The sequence below is a fragment of the Archocentrus centrarchus genome, chromosome 4 (assembly GCF_007364275.1).
Source record: "Archocentrus centrarchus isolate MPI-CPG fArcCen1 chromosome 4, fArcCen1, whole genome shotgun sequence".
NCBI lineage: Eukaryota > Metazoa > Chordata > Actinopteri > Cichliformes > Cichlidae > Archocentrus > Archocentrus centrarchus.
This window is the reverse complement of record NC_044349.1, coordinates 22,027,805-22,047,835: the sequence shown is the minus strand read 5'-3', so window position 1 is coordinate 22,047,835 and position 20,031 is coordinate 22,027,805. Positions and strand designations below refer to the sequence as shown.

The 20,031-nt window shown below is 41.3% G+C and overlaps 1 protein-coding gene across 2 annotated transcripts in view; it reads right to left on the bottom strand.

The window, feature by feature from the left end:
* Nucleotides 1-235: 235 nt before the first annotated feature.
* The window catches only part of tle5 (TLE family member 5, transcriptional modulator), a 48,173-nt gene continuing 28,377 nt past the window's right edge, over nucleotides 236-20,031 (bottom strand). The window contains exons 3-7 of one of the 2 annotated variants that reach the window (XM_030727812.1): nucleotides 18,404-18,467; nucleotides 10,573-10,617; nucleotides 3,513-3,575; nucleotides 2,644-2,718; nucleotides 236-731 (exon numbers count right to left, since the gene is read on the bottom strand). In XM_030727812.1, the coding sequence (XP_030583672.1) occupies nucleotides 504-731; nucleotides 2,644-2,718; nucleotides 3,513-3,575; nucleotides 10,573-10,617; nucleotides 18,404-18,467 (475 nt within the window). In that variant the 3' untranslated portion in view covers nucleotides 236-503. The remainder of the gene's footprint in view (nucleotides 732-2,643; nucleotides 2,719-3,512; nucleotides 3,576-10,572; nucleotides 10,618-18,403; nucleotides 18,468-20,031) is intronic. The other variant, XM_030727814.1, reaches the window with a different exon arrangement.

The window sequence follows — 20,031 nt, the reverse complement described above, 5'->3', positions numbered from 1 at the left end:
CTTAACAAGGACTTACGAAGAACAGAGGCAAGAGGTGGGAGGAAGACAGGGAGGAAGAGAGAGAGAGCGGCATGGAGAAAAAAAAAAAAAACAGAAGCTGAACAGGAATCAAAAGTGAGTGAAAAAGCAAGAGGAAGACAGGAAGAAACAGAAATAGAAAGTAGTCCCAAAAAAAAAAAAAAGGAAAAATGTGGCTTAATCACATGCAAAAAAAAAAAAAGAAAAAAGAAAAAAGAAAAGAGCGTTTGAAGAGAAGATACAAGATCTATAACAGAGAGACAATCTCATGGTTAAAAAAAAAAACAACCCAAGTACAGTGAATACCAAGAGAGAAGGTGGTATGTGCCAAAGATGTCCCAATGATGGGATTGGCTAGGGGTCTGAAGAGATGAAATTGAAGCCCATGATAGGTAGGTTCAAAGAGACGGAGACCAGGGGAAAAGGCTGTAGGCCAAGTGGGATTCAGGTCTCTGGATAAAAACAGAGCTGAATAGGGACACCATCTAATCAGACTTGTCTCCATCCTCCTCGCGGTGGCTGTCGACTCCATCCCGTGATGCTTTCTCCTCCTTGGCCAGCTGGGCTTGGGAGGCCAACAGGGAAGAGAGGGAGAAGAGACCAGAGGAGGTGGTGACGGTGGGGAGGGTTGGCTGGCTCAGACCCAGCGGTAGGGGGGTCATGGGCAGGGCCAGGCCCTGAAGCTGAGACAGCTGGTGAGCCTGGAGCTGCTGCTGCATGGAAGAGAATCAGAAGACGCAACTTAGAAACAGCTGGATAGATTCAAAACACTGCTTATGTTATGTTTAATATATAACCTAAGAGGCCCAGCGCTAACAGCTTAGAGACAATAGCATAGGTGGAATGCACATATCATAGCTAAAACACGTGCTCAGTAGGAGATACACATTACTTATTTAAATAGATGCAATTTTTAAGATGTATAAAAGCCTAAGAAAACAAGTGCAGGCAGAGAGGCATCCGAGTACAGAACTGGGACAAAATGTATCAAATACAAAACAATATTATGGGCTAGAAATGCATTTGATTTTAATTTACAGAAAGTCAAATTGTCATTGCCATGCCTCTCTTGTACACACACTCAAAATGATGACACATCAGTGGGTAGATTTTTTTTATGGCAGTCCTCACTGACCTCTTATAATTAATATACAACTGCCCCCGCTAATCCTTTAATGTTTTACAGAATGTGACCAACATCAACGGAAACAAGTGGTGTTGGCAACACAATAATCAGGCCATTCAACTTTAATCAGGTGATCTAGGGGTCACCGGCCATCTTTTGTGCTAATTTGGTATGAATTGGACTGGTAGTTTTACTGTAATATTTTTAACAAACAGACAAACATGCCAAAAACATCCCCCCTCACCCCCCACCCTCCAGGGGCGGGGTAAAGATTCACCGACAATAGAAAGCCCTACCACACACGCCCATACAGAGTGCCATCTTCTTTATCACAAGTTGCAGACACAAAGACAAAAGCAAGGCACCGCCGTGAATCATCCATCACAGTGATGGAGTGGCTAGGCTAGCTAACACTACACAATAGTGAAATGATGGAGTGGCTAGGCTAGCTAACACAAGGCTGATAATGATGAAGTGTAGCTGGCTAACATTAAAGCCACAGATAGAAAGAATATCTGCAGATAGCAGGCTAATGAGTTGGCCTGATTTGTATTTTAGCTAGTGAGATAACTGCTCTGTAACTGTTTCAGTAGATTGGATGGTGGAGGGCATAATCACATTCATCTCCTTGATGGGATGATACCACAGTAATCTAAAAAAAATGCAAAAAAACAGGCATTTAAAGGGGCAGTACTGATTTTACACATAAAAACCACTTTACTTGTGATGAAGAGTACTGGTCACTCCTAGGAAACCAGAGTCTGGAAGAGAAGTTAACTCTACTTAAATAAGGACAGCATCGTGTTAGCTCAACTTAAACTACAAATTTTAAATGAAACCTGGACAAAAAATGAAGGCATGGGGATTCTAACAGAAAATGCAGATCCAGCATTTCTTTGGTGCTTAACTGCTTACATTAATTCATAATATTCCAACTTCTAATGCATCAGTTTTAATACTTTGTTTTTTTTAATGTGTGCCTTGAAAGTTTTCCCCCTTTACTGGACTCCAATAGCTCTAAAGAAACCCTTTAAAAATTAATTGTTCCCAGAATTGGTTAAACCAAACAGTGGGAACAATTATAAATGTTTGTTTTGCCATGCAGGCATTTATTACCAGGCTGATTTATCCTGCGCACTAAATGCTTGAATATAATCATGATTTATGGGTCATTTTTACATTTTTCATTAGCAATTGAAGCTAATAAAAGCTTTATTTATTTTTATATTCCTCTGTTTAGAAAGAAGCAGACTGGAGGAGGAGACCTTTGAGGTTTAGGGCTTTTTTTCCCCATTTCACATGATATTAAATACATTAAAAAAATGAGAAGTGCATTTTAAGTGTGTGGGAAAATCCTGCGATAACACACAGGCAGGGTTATTTTCCCCCCTCACAAACTATAAGCCAATAAATATAGGCCATAAAAGAAAACAATAGAATTAATGGTGCTGATCAATATTTGCACTTTTCGAGGTAGGGTTGGGGCTGCAACAACGTACCCTTATGATGGAGTTCATCTCTGGAGGGGTGACCTGTTTGGCCCTCTCTATGGCTGCCAGGACCTGCTGCTGGTGCTGGAGATGGTGGGGTGGGGGGATAAAGACAAGAGGAGGAAAGTGAGAGAGACAATAAATGCGAGACAGAAACATGGGGAGGAGAGTTGGGGGGGTGGAGAGGTTAGATCAATATCAATAGTCCCAACAGAAACCCGACAACCCTCTCTGGGTGTTGCGCCTCCCCCTCTGACCATTTTGCTATTCATCCAGTTACTTACACACACACACACACACACGCACACGCACACACACACGCACACACACACGCACACACACGCACACGCACACGCACACACGCGCCTTGTGGGGCACCCAGGAATGGATGGTTGGCTGGTGTGCTGTAATGGGTGGAGGTCAACCCCCTGGTGGGCAGATAAGAGCATGGCTTATCTGAATCACACAGCCATTTATTACACTGACACAAACACACACATATGTATAAAAGGAAGAGAAGAGTGAGATGGAGGAGGAGGCAAAGAATGGAGAGATGGAGGGGAAGAAGGGAGTGGAGGAAGAGGTCAAAAGGGGAGGGGGAAGGGATAACCATGAGGAAGGGACAGATTGAATATGGCAGAGGAGAATCAAGGTGGGGGCAGGGTGAAATGGAAATTGAGGTGCAAAGAAACACAGGAAGCAAGTGATGATGAATGATGGAAGGAGAGGAGAGGGATGCTGAGTGAGAGGTCACAGAGGTGGAGAGGTAATGAGGTGGGAATGAGGGTGATCTCATTCCAGAATGTAAGGAATAGTGCTGAGGGTCAGAGGGTTATTGACGTCTCTGTGCCAGAGTGTGTGTGTGTGTGTGTGTTTACCTCCTGAGACAGGTAGGGGAGGACCTGTGCGCAGATCCCATTCAATCTCTTGACTATCTCAGCCTGTGAAAGGAGAGTATTTTGTTTTGGTATTCCAGGTTTTTAATCACTGCCAACAAACCCCATGAAAAACAGTGTTTAAATCAATTGTGTATGCCTGTCTGCATCATCCCTCAATAATGTTAATCTTAAAAAATAGTCACAAATATATGACGAAGTTTACACTGTTTCCTAAATACTGCTGGGTGCTGTAATAAATGATTATACATTTAGTGGTTTTGTGAGCATTCATAGTAACAGATTGGCCCATTTATGAGTAACTGAAAATAAAGTAAGTATTATGTCATTGAGTTCAAGGGGTGGATCTGACTGTGAAAATACACTGGATAATCCTCCTTTCTGAAACTTAGAATGATCCAAAATGAACAAAATGGACGTTCATCTGTGGGGGTCGCCACGGCACACGGAGCCGCATGTTTTGGGCACAGATTTTATGCTGGATGAACTTCGTGATGCAACCCTCCCATTCATCCAAACTTGGAACCGACATTAGGAGTAAAGTAGCTTGTGACTGCACCACTACACCATGAACCCAAAGTTTTAGTGCTTACAGATGTCAAGTCTGAGGTCAGTTTTGCCACAGACTTCCATAGGACTGGCATTTTTCTTTCTTTCTTTCTTTTTTTTTGGCAACCACAGGTATCGCCCCCTGGTGCCCATTAAAGACACTGCAGGTTTAAGGCTCTTCTGTGTTAGCCTCAGACTCGGAGGCTCCATCCATATTTATACTGCCTATGGTCACGATTACTGCTCCACGGGGTGGAGGAGTAGGATATGCTTACTCTTCTATTAGATTAAGTCAAATTTCTGACACAGCAATACCACACAGATCCCGCCCATTTCCACACAGCTGGGTCATGACGAGACACACTAACAGAGCGCTCATTCTAAGGCTGAAGGGCACCTTCAGAACATTAAAGGGAGGGTGCAGGCATCTGAGCAAACACCTAGACGTGAACTTGATCAATGTAAAAAAAAAAAAAAAAAAAAAAAAAATGTAACTGCAGCCCACAGAGTACTCTATAGAAGTCCTATTACAATCTTTAAAAGCACCTGCACCGGTAAGCAGGGAGGAGTAGGATTTGGACAACAACAGTAGTCTATGGCACAGAAGAATATCGTGTAGTCGACTCAGGTTATACAGACAAAACTTTAATCTTTTCATGGGATTTAATGACAAGTAAAAATAAAGAGTATCACCACACTTATCCTTTAAACCCTCATTAAATGTAAATTGTCATTCAGTGATTTCAACCACACTAATCAGTATGGGAAACATCTGCTATGACCTTCCCAAACTGGAGCATCTATATCTCAAACACATGCACATATATCAGATGTGTCAGAACCCCTTTATTCACCTCATTAATTAAGTTGCTTGTACTTAATACTCTTCTAAAAACTCTCGGACACATAGGCAATTATATACACATATACACACACACACACACAAAGTAATAATCCCTGATGCACGCACACATACACCGTGTTCTCTTTCACATCATGCACATTCACCATCTTTCTCACATGCAGGTCTATTATCACATTTGGTTGGTAATCATCCAATCCATAAGAGATATGCAAAGCAGCAGTAATTGTGTTAGAGCCTAATTCAAGGCGTGATGAGGAGAGAGAGGCTCTTCTAACAGACATTAGGCATGCAGAGCACAGTTCCCATCAAGCGCTTCACTCCTATCTGCTCATCATTACACATACAATCTCCCTGACATCTCTAAAATGTCTCTGCGGGACTGGCTCCACGCTAACTATGGCTCTTCCTCTTTTTCAGTGCCCTTTATTCTGTCTATCTTGGTTTTTTTTTTTTTCCAACCCAGCTTTTGTCTATTCTGTTATCCCTGCTCTCCATCATCTTCTCTTCTGTCTCTCCCTCAGATTTTTCTCTCTGAATGCAGTCTCCTCTCGTGTTCTCTCTTTACATTTCACTCCGCTTTTTTTCTGGCCTTCCTAAAGTGCTACTGGAGCACTTTTCACTGACAAAAGCACTAATAAAACCTATACAATATAAAACTGCACTTGGAGACCAGGTCAATATAGCAAGAGTGGCTACAGACAAAATACACTGTTGGAGATGCCTGTGCTGCCTTTTGTCAATTTTAAACAGGTTTATCTTTTGCAACTGGAAATGAAGACCAAAAAGAGACAAAAATCTGTTTGAGCTGACTTCAAATGTGTTTCCAGGATGTATGGAAGGCAGCGTAAACAAACCTAACATTACACAGACTTCCTTAGAGTGTCCTGGTTTTGCTACTGCATGGACTTCACTAGATTCAGCCTGGTCTCAAGGCAAAATATGAAAGCGTCCTTTTTTGTTCTTGATTATGAACACGAGCTGTCCTGTTTTTTGTAAGCATGACTTTGAAACGTATTTCAACAGGAAGAGGAAGAGTAATAGTTTCTCTGCCTGCAGCATATATGCTGGCCAAGTAACCAGAGCTCTGATAAAAATGCCAACTGTTGTATTTCAACTAAACCATGACCTTTGTCTGAACCTAGCCAAACTGTTTTAATGCCTAAATTTTAGTTTTATTTTAAATTTAAGTTTTAACTGTCTAGACCTACGAAGTAGTTTAAAAAAAAAAAAAAATCAAAACCTGTTGTAGTAGTTTTGATTGTCCAAACCTAAGCGAGTAGTCTGAATTGTCTAAAGCTAACTGAGTAGGACTGACTCCCAAAACCTTACGGAGTAGTTTTTAATTCCTAAAACTGTTACAGTTTTGTGACCAGTTACATGAGAAATCCCAAAGAATTGCGGTCAAATTCCCATAAATATACAGTTTGTTATCACATAAGAATAAAAGAAGCAATGCTCACAAAAGAAAGTCTAAAAAACTGGAAAAATATTTGGCATTTTTGTTTCAAAATTCTCTAAAACTAGATTATGAATACAGTTGCCATTTTTCTGTGGACTGAATCCCTGAATCACAGCCTTTTCTGCATTACTACTGCTTAACAAAGGGTTTCCACCATGCCTAAGACGAAAAACTACTCCTACGAGTGCAGTTCACCTCACATATATAGATGAATATACTCAGAACTGCCTTCATTGTTCAGTTCATGTGATGATTATTGCTTGTCCACACAATGAACCTCTATATTATATACACCACAAACAAAGCACAAGTATGCTGTAAGGAAAGGGGAAAAAAAAAAAGAAAACAAGAAAAACAATACAGCTTCATTCAACATACTCCCAGATCGATCCACAACTCAACCTTGCTTTTCCTCACCAAGCCAAAACAGAGATACAGCACGAGAAGAGACCAGAGACAAGAGACAGACTGCACAGAGTGGAGAGGCATTTTTTGAATTGAGTAGGACAGAGTGATCAAGAGGGAGCAATTGAATGTGTGAGTGTGAGAGAGAAAGAAAGAAAAAAAGGGGAAATAGAGACAGAGGAGGAGGAGGAGCAAAGGAGGAGGAGGAAGATGAGGAGGAGGAGAGAGGGGAGTGTGGCTCCGCACAATAGGCCCAGACATGAATGCTCCTCGACACTCGTTTCCACACATCCCCTTCAATTTCAACTCTCTAATGGAACTAGCGATTCTCGGCACCCACTCACACTGTGCACAAAGGATGGGCGTGCGCGCGCGCGCGCACACACACACACACACACACACACACACACACACACACACACACACACACACACACACACACACACACACACAGTAACTGCAGCGCACATGAGCAAAAAGACACAAACGTTTATGAACATGTGCTGGCAACATACACGCGCACACACAAAAGCGCAGGCATATGAAGTGATGGAGTGTTTGAAGGGGCACGCGTGTGCACACACCAAAGCTCACGCTGGCTCAACCCACACACTGACATTTCTAAAAAATTGCAGACAGCCAATGGGAAAGTACATGAGCTAATGTACACACGTGCACGTACAAAGATTGCTGGGTACACACACAAACACACAACTCCATTTGTGCCTGTGAATTTAATCCCTATGAGATAAAGGAAAAAAGGTGTGCGTGTTTGCTCAGCATGCATCGCAGTGCCCGTCTTGTGCTTCCAACTTCAGAGTTTGTGCGGGTGCATATAAGTGAAGGTCTTTAAATCATGGAACCTGCTACACTTTTGTGTGTGTGTGTGTGTCCATTCGTCAAAGCATACTCCCTGCTTTCAATATGGCTGTCAGTGTGCGCCGTCAATCATAAGTGTGTGTGTTTGTGTTTGTGTTTGAGAGTGTGGATGGGCACCACCAGACGAGGTCATCGATAAGGGTTGGTCCCTCGGAGGCCCATCGCTCTCTCCTCCTACAGGCTGAGCATAAATTACTCCCCCTGCTTCAGCAACACAAACTGATGTATGGACCCCTCCCTCACCCACCCTGCCTGATTGAGGGCCTTTTTTTCTTCTCTGTTTCAAAATACCCTACTAGTTCTAACTGCACCCTCTTCTCTGAATTTAGACAAAATATGCACTATTGCAGAAATTACATGATTGTCAAACAGATATAAAGCCATTCTGACAACACCTACATCTACATGAAATGACTGCGTAAAACTAGTAAAACTATTACAAACACGTTAACTCCTCAGCACCTGCATTTACACACATGATCATTCCCCCAAAGTGAAACGAGTGGGTTTAATAATCACACCAGCTGATCAGTGAGCTTTGGGTGCACCGTGAGGAATGCACAGCGTCGTCTGCATTAAGAGAGTAAAGCTGAATTCACTGCACCGCATTTGTGCCTGTTTGCGTAGGTATCTCGGTATATTGAGTGAAGGATTATGGGTGTGCAACCTACACAGACAGACTTGCGTGCAGCCCTCCAAAAAAAAAAAAAACCAAACAGCGCGTAGCCTGACGGTGATGCGTAGGTGGAACAGTGACTGGTTGAAAAATGGGCTTGAACAGGAAAGGGAGTGACAGCAGCAGATAACCACAAAGGGGAAGAAGCGTGGAAAACAAAAAAAATCATCAAAGGTCATAAAAGTTGTTTGTCTATTATGATTCTGGTGCACTCTGCAGCAGAAGGTCCTAAGAATCTTCTCTGTACTGAGAATTTGGGATGTTTTCAAATTCAGATAGAACAGATAGACAGTATAGAAGATGGAGGATGTTACAGTGTTGCCACATATTGGTTACTGAAATCTTGCGATGAAGCTTCGATCGGGGCGTTTTCTGCATCACCATCTTGGTGTTTCGAAACTACACACAAGAATCTCACCGTGAATTTGAGGACAACACATGCCAATGATTTATGATTGACAAGTTAGCTAATGAGCATCTGCTGCTTAACCAGGTCTGGGTCCTGGAGGCAGCAGTCTAAGCAGAAATGCCCCAGACCTCCCAATCCCCAGCCACCTCCTCCAGCTCTTCCTACTCAGATGCCTGAACCACCTCAACTGGGTCCTAACGATGTGGAGGAGGAGTAGCGGCTCTACTCCAAGCCTCTCCCAAATGACCAAGCTCCTCATCTGGGGGTGGCTGTAGCTCAGGAGGTAGCACAGACCACATAGTAATCGGAAGGTTGGTGGTTCGATGCCTGGCTGCTTCAGTCTGCGTGCCAAAGTATCCGTGGGCAAGATACTGAACTCCAACTCCGACTCCTATACCACCAGAAGTCCTTATCTAGCAAAAGAAGTCGCCCTCTGCTGGCCATTAAAAAGAACGCAGGTTTAAGGTACTTCCACATTAGCTTCACTTTTCAGACGCTGGAGCTAAGTCCATCTTTTATACCGTCTATAGTAAAACTCTGCATCGATCACTGTTACTTTTTACTCGGCTGTCCCGTCAAAGTGGGTAAATAAAAAATATACAAAAACACTGCTGCTCTCTAAGGCCCCATTTGCACGAGAATGTTTTCAGAAGAAAACGGTAAAATTTTGTTGCGTTTTGGCCTCCAGGTTACACGAGAACGGTGTGAAATCAATACTTTTTGAAAACAGGCTCCCGAACGGAGCGTTTTTAAAATGCTCTGGTCTCCATTTCCTTGTAAACGGGTGAAAACACTACTTTTTGAAAACAGGGGCACTGGCACATGCGCACTTATGGTTGCAACTCCTGTAACCACAACGCCAATTTGTGGCCTGGCAATGGGAACTACAGCGTTTCTTGTTGCCAATCAATCAGGCACATGCTACACATAACACATAATATTCCCTATCCTGGCAACCAAGGCATCTCAACCAGGGAAAAAAACAACACCAAAACACTTTAGTAGACTTAGCCCCTAATGAAGTGTGCGATTCAAAGTTCAGGGAGTATTAAAAGTCTTTTTATCTGCATGGATGAGGTTAACTAACTGGCACCTCACAGTCAAGGAAATTATCCCAGCTGAATTATCAGTATGAACAACAAGCAACCACAGGGTGGACAGGGGGTCCTTGAGACATTTTTCAATTATGGAGTATAAAATGATGCTAGATTATTGGTGAACGGATGATTTATTTGTGAATATTACAACAAATTGCTTCAAAATTACTCCAACTTTTATTTGTGGCTCTTGCAGGTTTATACATAAGATGTAAAAAGAGAGTACTGGCTGACAGACAGCTGGTAGACAGGTTTATAAAAGAATTTAATTATGCAGAGGAAAGTATTGAATTCCTGCTGTCAGCACATAAAAAACAATGTTTCACTCATGGATTTGGCTTCTTTACTGTAGTATTTATATCAATATGTCATAGCAAACTGACAACAAGATATAAATTTAAAATACTGCTAAAAGCAATAACATAAAAATTAGATGTATAACCCTTTGTAGGGTTGTAGTTTGTAGAAACCTTTCAGAAAGGAAGCCATAACCAACATAACACACAGAAGGTACAACACAAACTTCATAAACATGCATGCCCCTCAGTTTGAATCCATCACATCCTGCAGGCAGAAAAGGCATCCTCCTGTGTTTCAATTTTCTTCACACAAGCAATCTTCTGTTTATGATCATACAACAGTTTCACATCCTATGTGACGGGAATAGAAGAGCTATCTTTAAGGAGACTAAATACAGACTTACCTGTTTGTGCATCTCAATGTTGAGCCCGTAGGACATCTCGTAGTACTACAAAGACGGAGAGAAAGACAAAAAGAAGAAGAAGAAAAAAAAAGCTATAACAACAAAGCCACCAAACTGTTGCCAAAAAAATCTTCTGTGCAGGAGCTCCATGCTAACAATTTATTACGCTCCACTGAATGTGTGTGACAAATCGTGTTTGAAGCTAATGTGCATTTTGATTGCACTGTAATTGGAAATCACACAAAAATTCTGTTTCTCAGCTGGTATACTTGGAGCATCTTCAGTTTGGGCCCTGAACAACAACATCTTAGCAACAAATGCTAAGATGATCATACAATCCACAATACAAGCATTCTTAATTCTAAGAGGTGGTTCCCGAAAGGCATCATTACATCGCAGATTAATAGGAACATGAATTCATGAGGGATAAGGCAATCCTGAAGCACTACAAGAGATTTTATTTGTGTTTCTATTTTTACTTTAGGTTTTAAGTAACAAACTCCAGCGTTCTTTGTGTGACATCATTTGATGTAAAATGACAAGACTGCTGAAACTGAAATTATGACAGCACACAAGAATGAACCGATCAACTGATTTGCATAATTAATCTGCCGGTTTGTCATTTTATCCTCCTTCTCATGTACACACCAGCTCGCTCATAGAAATAAAATGTGCATGTATGAACTGCCACTGAATATAAACACAGAGCTGTTCTGGAAATTTAAAGGGCCCACTGAAGTTCTGGTTGCTGCTTACAGCTGTTTGTGTGCAGGATGAGTTTCATTAATCTCTGTAATCATCACACAGCAGCAGGATCCACATCTGTGCCGTGCGTACTTATGCGTGTGGAACAAGAGATGTTGCCTCATTTATTATTTTGAATTATTAATTATCCAGACAAGTGGATGTGATTGGTAACAGTCCCTTTACTTACTTCTTAGGCATGTTCAAGAACATGCACAAACACAACGAGAAGACACAAAGAGGAAAAGAAACTGAGAGAAAAGGAGAGAGCAGAGAAACAGCTGAAACGTGTGTGTGTGTGTGTGTGTGTGTTCAGTGTTAATGAGAGGGCCACCTTCTAGGCGTCAACCCTGTTAATCACCTACTCTGTCTGCAGGGGGACTGGCTCTGTCACTGGAAAACAAACAACACAGAGAACTCTCTTTCTCTCTCACACACACACACACACGCAGGCACACACTTATGTCTCACTTGTTGTCAATCTTTCTCACACACACACACGCACGCACACACACACACACGCATGCAACACTGTTGTTGTTTCTGTTCAATCTCACAGTGACTGTATCTTGTAAGTGAATGCACGTGCATGCACACATACACACGTGTGCGCGCACAAAAACATAGCTCCATAGCAGCTTGTGCCCACGCAGAAGCTCCCTAAAGTAATTACAGCGCTGGGGAAATGGAGGTGCTGCCGCTGGCTGGGGGAGTGGGGCAACCTGATATGCTATTAGAGGAGGAGTGGGGAGGTCGTAGTGGGGATACAAGACTCGGCCTGCCACTGATGGAGTGGAAGTGCGATTGAAGTGCACGCATGTATGTGTGTGCATGCGCATGGATGACTGGGTGTGCGTTTGAGACAACGTGAGGGAGGGAGGGTGTTTCGGCAATACTGCATTCACAATTCAATTTTACAGGATTTTATTTCAGCTAAATCTGAAGATGGTTGCACAGTTTCATCAGCATATACCCAATAAGGGCTGTGGACATATTTAAAAAAAAAAAAAAAAAAAAAAAAAGACATTTTAAGCAAATGGTAGCATCTAATTTATCTCAATTAATTCCAAAAAATGCATCTACAGACTGGTGACAAAGTGAAAGAAATATCTGAACACTTGACCCCTACAATGAGTGGATCCAGTAGTTTTTTATGCAGTGGTTAGGGTCCACGTGTCCCCTTAGAGGAGAGAGTGACTGCAAATCAATACAAAGCTTTTCTGAGTGATCACATTTATCCTATAATGACCAATTTCAATACTGATGGGACTGCTATCTTGACAAGTGATGGCAATTCTTCATTTAAAAAGTACAAGGTGTAAAGAATACTTTGTGTAATAAAAAAAAAAAAATCATAAAACTCGTTTAGAAAAACATGATTACTTCCCTCCAGTCAAGATCCAGAGGCTTGCGAAATAAATGCTAAGACACTCCAAAGCTGTTCTGGCAGCGCGAGGTAGTTCCACTCATTACTAAAGCTGTTTTCACACAAAAACTCCAAAAACTTTGGCAGAATCCAGTCAGGGCATCATCTGTACCATCTTGCAATCCATCTTGCTATCCTGTGTGAAATTTGCAGGCAAACTCTGCATGGGCTTCCTCCCACAGTCCAAAGACATGCATGTTAGTTTAATGGGTGATTTTAAAGTGGCCACTGATGAGTGATAAAGTGCTTAAAGTGTGAGTAAAATACAAATATATGATTAAATGTGGCTGGTAGTCTAAAGTGCTTTGAGTGGTCAGTAAGACATGAAAAGCAAAATGTAAATGTCAGCCCATTAGCAACAGGTGGAGATAGTTCAAGTCAGCCGCGTTCTCACTTCTGGAGATACTCTGGTTTAGGCGAGGCTGCTGCCTGAGTGGACCGTGCTGGAAAAAGGACATAGGATGAACCCTCACTAGCTGTAAATACACTGAACAGTTATCTGCATTATTCTCACATTGGTGCAAATTGGCACAATCAGACTTTGGACATTGTACAGTGGACCTGGCAGGGTCACGTCAGACATTTGCATCTCAAGTCAGACATTTGCCTATCTCATAATAGCTAAAAATACTCAGGGTCATAATGTCTGTAACCCACAGTCAGGTCCACTATACTGAGCAGAGTGATAATTTAATCTGCTGTAATTTAGATTCTGGTTCTGTTCTCTATTCATAAGACCAGGAGCACCAGCCCCCTTATACCAAACAGAGAGAACACGATACTGATTAACTCAGATACAGCAAAGAAGGAGCTGAGGTGGAGCTGGGTAGCAGCCTAAATAGTGCTCCGTATCTGAGGTAGCCAACTGAATCTGTAGAATGGTGTGAGCTGAGCCATCAGCTGATGTGGGCTTGTAGCTAAGTTTGACTTTGTAACCTACCCACTACCCTCAATACTGACAGTTTTTCCTTTAATTTGTCACATCTCTAGCCAACATTTTATGATTTTTTTTAAAATCTGTGACAGGGTTGGAAGTAAAATAAAATAATCATTATTTATTTACCAACTACTTTTTTTCCTTCTTTTGTTGACAGATATTTATGTTTTGTATTTCCTTCTTTAATTCCCTCAAACCTTGTTGGATAGTTTGATGTCTTGATTTTATATCAAGAATGGCTTAGCAGTTTCTTCCACCTACATGTTAAGAAAACAACTGGCCTGTTCACAGTTATATACTGGCTTAAACTGGTCAGATACAAGAAGATTTCACTTTTACCCAGCACATTTGATATATGAAGTCTGAATTTTAAATAAAAAGCAAGCGACCTAGTCACGTTTAACAAAAGTGTGCATGATGTGCACCTACCCAAAGAATCACAACTCCTCAGCAGGCTCTGGGAACAGTGCAAAGTGTGATTTCTCCAGCATTTTCTCTTAAAAGTGTCCCATGTTTCATTCAATTGCACATATCCTGTGTCAGTGTTTTCAAGAGGCAGACTGAAGGAAAAAAAGAAAAAAAAAAAAAAAATCACCTCATATTCTCCTTTTCAGTAAAAGTTCCACACATGCAGTTAAGCAGGATTTACGCTCTGTTTGAACTGCATGTCTGATGGTCAGATAGCGTTAGAAACCCCTTTCACCCGCATCTTCCTGACATTCGATAGTGGGTGACACACACACCCACTATCTGTAATGTTCTAAATCCGATATTCACACCCACTTCACGCTGCGCGGAGGTGAGAGAGAAGTCAGGGATCTGTTTTTCTCCATTTTCATGTTACTCAGCTATGTGTTCTATTTTTCATGTACACAACCCAATGTTTCCCTGGAAAGACTGTCTAAAAAACGTGCTCTGTTCTCCCCAGTTTTTAAACAGTATCACATCACATCATTGCAAAGTTTTTAAGTGGATATACTTTGCAAAAATCAACGTCTCCAGTGTTTTTGAACAGAATTAGACCCACGGAATAGAGAAACATCAAAATGGGAAAAGCACAAATCAAATCAAAGTTTGGCCAGTTTTAGTAGCTTTGTTTAAATAACTCTGATGTCTCATTTTCAAGAAATTAAGCACTTTGTTGGCTGCAAGAGTGAACAAGAATCTTTGCACACTCCTGCCATCTATGGAACCGAAGCCCCTTTGGATTTCTATTGATTTTGATAGTACTGTGCCCTAACTCCAGGAAATCCTTAGCATGTTGGGCAGCTGCTGTGGCTAATGTTACTATTAGCTTTGACACAATGGTGGCATGGTGTTGTCATGGTTAGCACAGCAAGAAGGCTCTGGGTTCAAACCTGCCAATCAGCAAGGGGCCTTTCTGGGTACTCGGGTTTCTTCCCATAGTCCAAAGACAGTTATGTAAGGTTAACTGCTGAATCTAAATTGGCCACACATGAGAATGGGAGCGTGAATGGTTGTTTGTGTCTCTGTGTTAGTCCTGTGATGAATTGGCAGCCTTTCCAGGGTGGACCCTGCCTCTTGCCCAGTGTCTGCTGTTACTGGCTCCAGCCCAGTTTATATAGCTACTGCGTGCAGTATTGTTCTGAATTATAGGTGCATCTGAGCAGTAAAAGCAGACGATGTAGAAATGGGAACCAAAGTGATCCCGGAGTTCTTGTGAAAGTTTTCTTCGGAACATCTCACCTTTTCAAACTGTTACAAGATCTCCTGCTGTATAATCTGGGAATCTCTGAGCTCCTGCACTGATATATCATTGAAATGGAGGTAAAGACCGACCCGCTTATACATTTGTGTTTTCAATCTGGCCACTGCTGTATTGCTCCAAAAGCATTACAGTCTCACAGTCTCTGAAGTTGATGGCGCAAAAGGATTTATCTTTTTATAACTGGACCTAATTTGCTGGTCATTTTCATACTCCTAGGAGAAAAAAATATCTATTTAAATTTGAAATATTGCATTACTTCCAATGTCTTCTTTGTTATTGCACAGTCAGAACTTAATGTACCTCTTAGTATCATGTTTAAATATTTCACTTTTAAGGTTTAAGATGTCCAATATGCAGCTATTACATCAGAAATAATGAAATGCAAGTTAAATTTTCTGCCAGAATTCCTCTCTCTTGCAGCAGTGTTCCCTTCTTCTGTAATATTTTCTAATATTCAATGTAGCTCATAGCATCGATGTGACCTGTTCTTCTTGAAAATTGTAGGCAGCCCTCAAATCAGTCCGTTTTGTGCAGAAGAATCAAAAAAATGCATCAAACTGTCCCTTTTATGGGACTGCAGACAGAGCCTGAAAGAGAAAGCATGGCCTAATAATAAAAGCTGAGAACCACTGCTGTGATGCCCATTATCTTAAACTAGGGTTTAGAGTTTGTCACGCCGAGTGTCAGTTTTCATTTTGCCTTTTATGCTTTAGTGCAACCTAAAGTCAGCTGGCTTTTCTGGTAAGCATGTGATAAATAAAAGGTCACTATTGCAATTTTGCATTTTGAAAATGCTAATGTGACTGCATGAAAAACAATGTGCTTTGTGTAGTGTGGTACCAAGCTGCTAATTTGTACCAAAACTGACTCTGGTTCAGGAAGCAAGGCGAATGGGCAGGTAACTGTATTTAAAGCTACTTACTATAGCAGAATCTCCCATCTCTATTTTGAACTGTAACGTTTTAGAAAAAGACACATTCCCGGGACGTTAAAGACTTAAATATAATATGGGACTTTTAAGAAATAGTCCTAAGAAATAATAACCTCTCTCTTAGTCATTTAAAGGCAGCACCACAACATTTAAGGGGATAAATCCTACACAGAACACTCAAACTGTTCCATTAGCTTTTCAATTACTCACTGCATGTACAGTGCCTTACAAACTGATCAGAAAAATACCAAAGACTAATGAAAACTTTGTGTCGATGATATCAGCCTGCGGGGTACTAAACATTCAGCAGAACATTTTTCTGGCCATCAAAGCAATCAAGTTCCTTATTAATTTGTGCAGCTGCATTTCTTCAAACCATTTAAATGCTTAAAACAACTATTACATATAGTCTGGATAATTTACTGCAATTACACTTGGAAAGAAATACAAAACAGAATATGCTGGGCTCTACAACACACTTCAGTAAGAATTTCTATTATTCTCAAAAGATTGTCATCAGTTTTTCATTATGTCTGTGTGCTTATGTGCAAAAGGATGAGAATGTCCAAGTATGTGTGTGTGCATTCACGTCTGCCTGAAAGAGACACAGAGGAATTGTGTGTTTGTATGTGTCTGCTGCCCTGCTGATGGTGGAGAGAGCAGTGCGGTAGCGCAGATGAGATGAGATTAAAGCCAGTCAGAGGATCAATTAGAGGCAAAACATCAGACGGCTACACAGCTACGGCCAGCAACAATGAGATTAGCCCCGAGGTGGAGCAGAGAGCAGGCAAGCACATCTCTGTGTGTGTGTGTGTGCACGTGTGTGTGTTTGTGTGCAAATGTGTACTGTATGTGTGGACAGAGACAGAGAGAGAGAGATGGGGGGAAAAAAAAGAGGAAATGAAAGGAGGGGTTGGGGAGAGATAAATAAAACATACAGTAACTACAGAAGCAAAAAAGGAATTGAACAACAGAGGAAAAATCCTGGTTTATTTCAATTCTGGTTTTGTTTTTAAGCCGTCGTGATGCCGTCATTTCAATCAGGTTAAGTGTTGAGATTTTTGAGCGCTAAAAACAAGTCTAACAGGGCAACAATCAACACCAGTCAAACAACCGGATTTGATTGCACTGCGCTGTTCAGGGTTTCACCAACATGTCCTTCAAATTAAACAAAAGAAAAATGTTGATTTTCCAGATATGACATTCTCACTTGGAGGATGGCATTATTTATCTGTGCCAAAACTGCTTGAATCACAGCTGGAAAAAAAAAAATGTTTTATGATCCATTAGCATTACAAAAGTTTTTTTTGCTCACTTAGTCCCTACCTCCTCCTACTGCAGACTTTATGGCTCTGCGCTAACATCACCCAGCTTCCTTCTTTGTTCGCTGATGGACAACAGTCTTTGTTCCAACAACCACTAAAGTGATATGTTTGAACATAAACACATGCTATTTCAGGGAATTTGCTGAAACAACTGATGCTGTCAATTTTCTTGGAAGAAGAATCTCATTAAGAGCTCCTACCACATCATCGAGTTACAAAATTATTTAGATGGGTTCTGGAAATTAATAATGCAATTATTAGGTTTGCAAGCAAAGAAAACGTTTTTTCAAGGGAAGCATAACAACAAGCAAGCCCACACGGCTGCTCTTTGCAAAAAAAAAAAAAAAAAAAAAAAAGATCCAAGTCAACTGCGATATGTAACAAACAAGAATTCAGGAAAGCAATTTTAAGAAAACTCATAAAAAATGACTTTCTGTGCAAAGTGAAGATGGCGCAGGGGAAGGAGGGGAGGTGTAAAAAATAGTAAAGAGTAAAAAACTCTTTGCTATTTTATAAACAAATCAAGATTTATAAAAAAAAAAAAAAAAAAAAAAACAAGACAAAGAAATTACACAACAATCAAAATCTACATTGTTTATACACAGAGATATGACAACATTTAACAATACAAAAACCATCATCTGTGATGCACAGCGCACACACACACACACACACACACACGCACGCACGCACGCACACGCACGCACGCACACGCACACACACACACAGCTTAACTCACCATGATATAATGGCGCTGCATCTCTGACTTCTCACTGGCCAACTTGTCACACTCAAGCTTCAAACTGGAAAAAGAGGGAGGGGAGGGGAGGGCAGAGTCAGACCTTGTTATTCAGCTCGACAGTCTTCCTTCTAAAAGTGCTGACACCAGGTGACTTCTAACCCCTTCATCATCATTACCTCCACTTTCACCAGCAGCACTGTCATCACTTTCATCATTGCTTCAACCGCTACCTTCTTCATCATCATCATCATCATCATCATCAACACCACCTCCGTTTTCATCATCCCCCGCTACCATTTCCATCTATACCATCACTGCCAACTGCATCATCATCATTAGCACCATCACCATCCTCGCCCGCCTTTATTAGTCAGTGGCAGTGCTTTCACCACACTTGACAGGTGTCGATTGACAGGAGGTCAAACTCGCTCTGAACTCCAGAGACGAGCCGAGCCAAAATGTCTGCTCACTAAATCAAAGAAGAGGCAGTGAAGCAAAAAGTCTAAATATAGTGTTGACGCGTTCTCTGTGACCCATTCCCTGCGACAGCCATTAGCTGTAATCATGTCAACGCTGATGTCACACGCAGCGACAGGACAAAGGAGGATGCATCAACAAGTCAGCCTGATTGTCAAATAAAAACGACAGAGGTGGAAAAAAAAAGAGCCCCTCTGTGATTTTGATTGAGGCAGCCTTTTATAACATGTCAGTCACAGACAGCATCATCCGATGTGAAGCGTGGCTAAGACTCATCAAAATATGCAGACGCACATGGTAGATAGGTTCAGATTTAGGATAAGTCTGTAACCTGCTTTATGGTGTGTGTATATTTATGCAGGGATGTTCTTCTCAGCTGTCTGCAGGAATGACAGCTCGATTACAGCAAGCGATGGCTCAGTCTTTGCTGCTGTTAGTCTTAACTGGCAGACTGAACACTGTGTTACACACAGCAAATAATGTAAGCTTACTCATACATACAGAATTGTGCTGCTTCTTCTATACTTACTGCAGCTACTGCAGTGTAGGCTGGAACTTCAGCTTTTGGCTGAGTCTCCATCTTTGACATGACTTAAAGATTTGTTATTGACAGACACAATAACAAAAAAAATATGTGTCTTATTTGATATACAGTCAAGTTTTCACAGGACTCTATGCAGGCCTGTGAAAAAAATAAAATACGCCCTTACTGCTTCCATAGGAATTAAGAGGGTAAGTAACAGCCAAGTACTGTTAATAAAATGCACTTGATTAACTGATCATCATTAAGTGTGACCACCTCTATAAAAGCAGAAATTCGGATAATTTCTGGAGCATTCAGGAGTGTGTTAACACAATGCCACAAATTTCCTGGGAGTGGACGTTCCAGCAAATTTATCCAAAGGTCGGATCATGCAATGGTCAGAGAAACTGCAAAAAAACCCAACAGCTACATCTCAGACTCTGCAGGCCTCAGCTAGCATGTTAAATGTTAAAGGTCATAACAGTACAATTAGAAAAAGAGTGAATAAGTACGGCTTGTTTGGATGAGTTGCCAGGAAAAAGCCTCTTCTCTCTACAAGAACACAACAGTACAGCTCAGGTTTGCAACGTTACATCTGAACAAATCACAAGATTTCTGGAACAAT